At 38.3% G+C, this 7,207-nt stretch overlaps 3 protein-coding genes across 3 annotated transcripts in view; all 3 read right to left on the bottom strand.

The window, feature by feature from the left end:
- Nucleotides 1-1,600, bottom strand: part of CBG20260 — a gene marked incomplete at both ends in the record, with an annotated part of 6,246 nt that extends 4,646 nt beyond the window's left edge. The window contains 2 exons of the mRNA XM_045241236.1: nucleotides 90-465; nucleotides 1,527-1,600. Coding sequence (XP_045096997.1) covers nucleotides 90-465; nucleotides 1,527-1,600 — 450 coding nt within the window. The remainder of the gene's footprint in view (nucleotides 1-89; nucleotides 466-1,526) is intronic.
- A 1,412-nt stretch (nucleotides 1,601-3,012) lies between these two features.
- Nucleotides 3,013-3,297, bottom strand: CBG20259 (the record flags this gene model as incomplete). Its single annotated transcript, XM_002640312.1, has 2 exons — nucleotides 3,013-3,173; nucleotides 3,216-3,297. 2 exons carry the CDS (start codon nucleotides 3,295-3,297, stop codon nucleotides 3,013-3,015), a joined length of 243 nt encoding a protein of 80 aa, XP_002640358.1.
- Nucleotides 3,298-6,666: 3,369 nt separating this feature from the next.
- CBG25390 lies at nucleotides 6,667-6,895 on the bottom strand (the record flags this gene model as incomplete). The annotated part of the gene is made up of 2 exons (XM_045241237.1): nucleotides 6,667-6,704; nucleotides 6,751-6,895. 2 exons carry the CDS (start codon nucleotides 6,893-6,895, stop codon nucleotides 6,667-6,669), a joined length of 183 nt encoding a protein of 60 aa, XP_045100317.1.
- Between the last annotated feature and the right edge of the window lie 312 nt (nucleotides 6,896-7,207).

The raw sequence follows: 7,207 nt of genomic DNA on the forward strand, positions 1-7,207 counted from the left end.
ATTGGTTTTGATTCCATTAACCGATAAAGACATTGATCTGGAACTCCGGACAGACTAAATGTGTTCAATTCTACACATTTATCAAATACTGGATGGAAAAAATCCTCTGATATTCTGTCATAATTAACGAGAAGTGTGGTGTATTTCATATTGAATAAATCCATCAAATGCTTCAATAATGGAATCATTACAGTCAGGAATTGATCCTCAAAACACAAAAATGTTTTTCGTGTTTCGATTTTTTCGCTGACTTCGATTTTGAGATCTCGAATGTTTAATTTTCGAATCACAACTGAATCCATTCGTTGCTCGAAGCGAAAATTCAAATCAAAATTGCATCCGGGGGACTCGGTGGCACTGATTTCACTTCTCGAGTATCCATGGCTTACTGTGATTGGTTTTAGTTTTCGTCTGACTCGTTTTATTCGGGTATACATGTTTTTGGAGACTTGGGACAGTTCGAATCTGAAATAATTTTTTAAAGGATTCTATTAAAAAAATGAAACATTCAGCATACTGAAGACCTGAATACAGCCGAAAAAGAAATCGAGTAAAGATTCTTAGGAAGACCAAAATCATATAAAAACTGTGAAACCGCAAAAATAATTTTTTAAAGGTATTTGGATAGTCCGTAATAAAGTCAATTTTGAAATAGTATTGAATGTGGGAATAATTATTTCGATAGGAATCCGTTAACTAAATTTCTCGAAACTGACATTTTTAGTTCGAACAGCAACTTTTTACTATTCAGGTACCAAAAAAGCGCAGCTTTGGAAGAGAAAAGCCGATGGCCGTGGCCGAAGTGTCCCAGAACGACAACTACCGTAACCTAAAAATATGCTTATTTTCTCTTTTGCTGTCAACTGTTTTTCGTCGATTTTCAGTTATTTTTCTCCCAAAAAAGAGTTTGGAAAAATTGATAGGGACTGCATTAAAATCGAGAAAATAAATAAAAAAATGTTTTTCTTCGATTTTTTGCAAAATTTTTAGAACTTTTTAGGTTTTCCAGCTGTTTTTGAAGGTGATTTTTCGATTTTCTCGATTTTTTTGTCTGAAATTTGGGTGTTCTTGACGGAAGGTTACTGTAGATTACTGTAGAAACCCAATTTCCTTTTGTAGTTTTTTTTGCGAAAAAATCACGTCAAAATTCAGGCAAAAAATGATTGTAATTGCAAAAAAATACAAAAGGAAATTAGGTTTCTACAGTAATCTACAGTAATCAAAAACCGTTCCATCGAATTTCAGACAAAAAAATCGGAAAAATCGAAAAAGAATCATGGAAAATAGCTGAAAACCTTCAAAAGGTCTAAAAACTTTGCAAAGAATTGAAGAAAAAAAGGGGTTTTCGCTCGAAAAATTGCTAAAAAATAACTAAATTTTCAGGTAACGGTAGTTGTCATCGCGGGACGTTCGGCTTTTGATCACCGGCGTTTCTCTTCCATATTTATTAGCTCCTATTTTTTTGTACCAGAACAATTATCATCGAATCATAAAAATTTTCTTCTAACTCCAATAGAAAAACTTACACTTCGAACAATTGCATTTCTCTCAAAACCTGTGCGAATACCACACGAGGCAGGGACAAAAGTTTAACACCCATTTAGAATATAACGGGATTCAGGTAGATAAATCGTCAATCGATTTGAAGGAATGCGATTGTGAGTGGGAGTGCGCGGACCCTCTTTTCTCTCGAATACACGACATGTGTCGGCCAGAGATACCATCGAAAAGTAGAGACGGACCGGGAGACAGGGGTCATCTGATATATACGAAGAAGAGAAAAATACAAATAAAGTGCTCGACAGATGATGGCCTTTTGATCTTAATCAAACATGGCATCTTCGGCTCTCGTAAAAGATTGTTAGCTCGAAGATTTGTGGAATTAAATATTTGTCTTTTCAGTTTTTCTGATTTTCAGCGTTTTTTCTGACTTTCAGCATGTTTCATTTGCTGCCAATCATTCGGAAATCGAGAAAGTTTAATTCAAGTCATCTTTCGATCAATTTGCTGCAAAATAATTATAATTTCGTTGATTTTCAAATATTTTAAACTGAAATTCTCGGTTTTTTTAGATTCCAGAAAATACCGAAAATTATTCGGAAATTTTCTAGACACATGCAGAATCTCCGAGAAATTTTCGAGTTTCATAAATTTTGAAATTGACCATAATGGGATGATAATTGACTTTTTTCATAATTATCACATTTTTTATTGATTTTCAAATTTTCCGATTATGTTTCAAAATACGCTAAATTTCTGATTTTCAGAATCTCGAAACCTCAAATTTTTTGACTTTCAAGAATTTCCAATTTTCAGATTCTCAAATTTTAAGAATTTTCGGTTTTCTGGAATCTCGGATTTTCAGAATTTTAAAATAACTTTTTGATTTCTTCAAGTTTTTAGTGTTTGGGAATTTTCGGATTTTTTGCAATTTTTAAATGTCTTTTTCAGAATTTTCGGAATTTCTCTTGTCAGCTTCTTTTATAGGTAGTACCTCCGTTTTCCAGCGAACATCATCTGAAGGTATGAATCATAGCCTGAAAAGTAATATTTTAGAAAAACATGAGCTAAATACAACACCAACAGAATTATTTGCATTTTTTTTGATTTATTCAGCTCTCCAAACTGGCGCGTACGGCGAAAAATAAAATGGGGGTTGGGGGGATTTAAAGAAATTAAGAAATTCCTCAAAAAACACAAGAATTAGTCACCATAATCTCTGTTAAAGACGACGAAAAAGAAACAAAAAAAAGGGAGGGGACCTGGGCAAAAAAATTATGGAATAGAAGATTCAACATTTTTGTACACAAGAAACAAAACACATTCATGGGGAGAGAATAGGTGACGACATGGCTATGAGAGGAAATTCAAGAAGACAAAAGAAATGAAGGGATCTTTGATTTTTATGGAGTTTTTAAAGTATTTTTGTCAGAAGGAAATAAAATAAGCGATAAAACGAGAGAAAAAGCAAGAATTGATGATTCTTCAAGACGAGTCGGTGACGTGGAATTGTTAGACTTTGTAGCTCATGATGAAGTACTTCTCGGATGGAAGCGAAGCTGGATGCTCGTCGATGGCGTATGGGCGGAATCCGACATAGCGAAGCGTACGTGGGAATCCCTCAGTTGCTTTGACACGAGACTTCTCGAAGACAGCCAGAACACGATCCATCTCTGGAAAAGGGTTATTTAGTTATAAAGAGTCTAGAAACATACCCAATTGGTCTTCAGCGAACTCCAGAAGATCGACAAAGTTCTTCTTGGAGATTCCAAGCACCGGTTGATCATGAGGAATCATCAAGGCAAGCGTTTTCTCGTCGACGCTGCCAACTTGCCAGGATGGAGAGACTGACGATACGATTGCTTCAGTTTCTTTGAGCAATCTTTTGAGTGCACCTTGGGGGGCGTCAAAAACACCATCCGACGTCGGTAGGCTTGGTCGACGATTGGGTGGAGGTCAACGAGCTGGAAAATTTAAATTTTATTTATTTTTGGGTTGATCAGCTTTCCAAGAAACCCCTAGAAAAAATTCTCACCTGTCGACGGCAGCCTCGTTGACCAAACGAATCGATTCCTGTTTATTATTACTATTATTTGGTTTACTCAACATCGTGACGGCTTTGAAGGTAGAAGGCGGGTGGGGGGAACACTGAAAATAAGGCACGATTAGTGTTAACGAGTGGGCGGGAGGGCGAAATCAGAACGGAAATATATGGAATCAGAACAAAATGATGTGATGCGAAACCCACACGAGGCAGAATGGAACATGTGACCTATAAAGAGTGAGAAGGGGAAGGAATAAGAGAGTTATAATGGTGACAAGACGGCAGAGAAACGAGACATTGTGTGCTCTGCTGCCCGCCGCCGCGTCCTGGGCGCCAAATCGATATGCATGATGTGGCGACGGAGTGCATGATAGAGAGAGCGAGTGTGGAGCGAAGAAGGAGAATAGCCATAAAATAAGACGTTGTGGAATAACAAGACCTTTCAGAAAAGATTAGAATCAATTATAGGGCTAAGTACTGACAATCTAATCAATGGAGATGCGGTGGCCTTCTCTCGTCATCAGTTGGTTCAATCAGTTAGATTATGGGGATATTCAGTGAAATCGGAAATAAGCAAAATGCTGGAGTTTTCTCGGTCATACCTTGTCCTCGTGGAGCTATACGACCAGCCAGGAAATTCTATGCACCTTTAAGTATTGAGCTCGTAAATCGCTTCAACATTGAAGGCGCATGGAATTTCCTGCTTGGGTCTCGCTCAGGCTATTCGCGTAGCTCCACTAGGACATAATATGGCCTAGAAAACTCCAGCAATTTTGGCTTCGCGGCCCCATAACGAAAAACCAGTAATTTGCTGATTTGCTTCTCACTGAATCCCCCCATGACTCGATTTGAAAATACCCATTCGTTTTCAAATGATTGCAGTGTTGGCTGCTTATCATTATCAGTAAATTAGCAAGTCAAAAACATCAAGTCACACTCGGTGCAATAGATGAACTTTGAACATTGCACGGTATCATGGAAGGGGATCTCTAAGTTTGGAAGCGTCGCATGTCGGCGTGGCGGTCGCCAGCTGAGTAGCGACTTTCTTCAGAATGAAAAACTACGAACTAGAAGAAACCTAATTTTTACAAACGTCAACAAGATCACACCACCTGTCACATGACCTTTTTGGTGAGGGGAGAGAAACTATAAGGAACAATTGCTTTAGGGCTTCTCACCGCTTACAGATGTTTGACAGGTAACGAAAGACAGGAAACAATGAATGTAAACAGCTCGAATGAATGATATAGGCATCCTTATCAACGCACGGAATGTTCCCGAAAGATAACGATGTCATCATGATCTCCTCGCTGAATAGCTCCGCCCGCCTGTCATTGCGAAATTATTGGATTTTCAGCAGGCAGCGTCATTGTTCGTTGAACTTCAATTTCATTGAAAAGAGAATAAAGGCTTGTTATGAAAGATGACATAATGCACCCAGAGAACAGAAAGTTGCTGTCAGAAGAAATAAAAAGAGAGGAGAGAACCAAGAATGGTGTTATCAAGAACTGCGGAGAGGCCTCTCCTCTAGCAGCCTTTATAAGCTATGGAGGGTGTGAGAGAGAGAAGCATTTGACTCTCCACTTCTCAAAATGCTATTTCTCCTGCTTTTCATTGATTGGGAGAGATGGTAGAGACGCAGAGTGTATGACCGAGACGGCAAAACATTTCTTCTTCTTCTTCGCTTTTTATAAAAGTTATTCATGTTTTTTGGACACAAAGAAAACAGCTGATGCAAGCGAAGAGCAAAGATTTTGGGATGACGATGGACATGTGATTTCCTGCAAGGAAGTTCGTGGAGGATGGAACTTCCTGTTTTTCAGCTATGTCGTTAGGAACGGAAGACGGACGAGCCCTCCCTGAGGGATAGGGGGCATTTAGGACGCCGTTTTGATAGAGAATTTTCAATCGAGAATTGCAGAGATCACATTGGACAAGAAAATGACTCAGAACAGATTTCTCAATGTCATCGGAAATGGGAAAACAGAATTTTTTCGATATCACTCGGCGGCGGATGTCTAAGAAATAGCTTCGCCGTCTTTTGAGCGAACGTTGGGATCCTTTTAAGGCGAAGATTGGTTTTCAGACTGCAATTTAGAGACAGATAAAAATATGACAGGGATTTGTGAATTTTCATAGACTAAGCGGACTTTTAAAGCCATGCCAGCGAGCAAATTTGGCTTCTGTTTTCTTGTTGATTTTCAGAAAAAAAAACCGATCAGAAATCACTTTTTGAAGGATTTAGACGCTGATTTTGAAATGGAATCATGAAAATTTCGATAAAAAATTTAAGATGGCTAATTTAAGATGATTTTAAATGGAATCATGAAAATTCCGATAAAAAATTTAAGATGGTTAACGGCGGTACGACGGATAGAGTGTGATCGGGCCAAACTCAAATCCTCCACGTCACAAGCTTGGATCTAGAATCTTCGTCACAAGCTTGGATCTAGAATTATATAATTAATTATGCACCATAGCTGATTGCCACGATAAGAATTCGGTTATCCTCGTCGCCGTGTGACTTCGGGATTCAGACTTGAAGAAAATCCGCAAATCCGCTCAAAATCGTGCCGTCACAAATCCGATGCATTCGGATGTAATCCTGCACGACGACGTTACAAATTCGGTGAATAATTAACAGCTACCGATGAAAAATTCCCAACAAACAACTCACATTTTTGGCGCACAAACTTTGAACGACGAGTGCACTCAAAAAACGCGACGAAAAACGATAAAAAAAGGAGAAAGCCTTGGTAGAATGATAAAAAATTATTGGGTGCATGACTGATAAGAAAAAAGTGCGAAAAATTTCGAAAAAATGAGAGAAAAGCTCGAAAAACGGGTCAAGTGAGACTGAAAACGAGAAGCGCGCCAACGAAATCACATTTCGCTCCAAGGGGTTTGCTGGCGCTTTCTGGAAGTTTCGAAAAAAAATTGTCGGAATTCGTTGAAAAAATAGTGGAAATTGCTGAAACTGCTTCAAAAAAGAATAGAAATTACTAGAAAATTTGAAACTTTGAAAAAAAACTTCAAAAATAATATTTTATTTAAACATTAAGTTAAAAAAGAGAGAAGACAACCGCAAGTAGAAGAGGAAGAAGATGTGATGACGACGCCGATCATAAGAGGTTGGCTAGGACAGTCGCAATCAAAGCACCTGGAAAATAATAAGATCTCAAAGATATCGAAATAATTGAACCTACCAAGAGCAGAATACGATGCAACTCCGTTGGAGCTACTGCCTGTAGTGGATGTGGGGGATGCTTTAGCATCTGCAGCACAGGAAACCATATCGAAAACGGCGAGAAGAGCAAGGATAACGAGGAGAGCAGTGGTCTGGCGGATCATCGTTTGCAGTCAGAGAGAGTGAACATTAACTGACTTCTGTTTGAATTTCTTCTCCTTTTATGGAGCTTTCAGGGCAACGGCACCCTAGAGACCGGCGCCCGGTGGCCGGGTGACCGTTCAGTTGAGAATTTTTCTGAAGAATTAGGGCAAGGGAATTTGTTTTTTTTTGTGATACATAAAAGGATTATGTCGTTAGTTTTTGAGGTTCCTCTGATTCTATTTTTCGACCTCTTTTCTTGAGGAAATTTAAAATTCAAACGAATTCTTTTTTTATACTAATTTATCCGAAAAAACAGGAAAAAATCAAATTTA

Source organism: Caenorhabditis briggsae, assembly GCF_000004555.2.
Source record: "Caenorhabditis briggsae complete genome, chrI, whole genome shotgun sequence".
NCBI lineage: Eukaryota > Metazoa > Nematoda > Chromadorea > Rhabditida > Rhabditidae > Caenorhabditis > Caenorhabditis briggsae.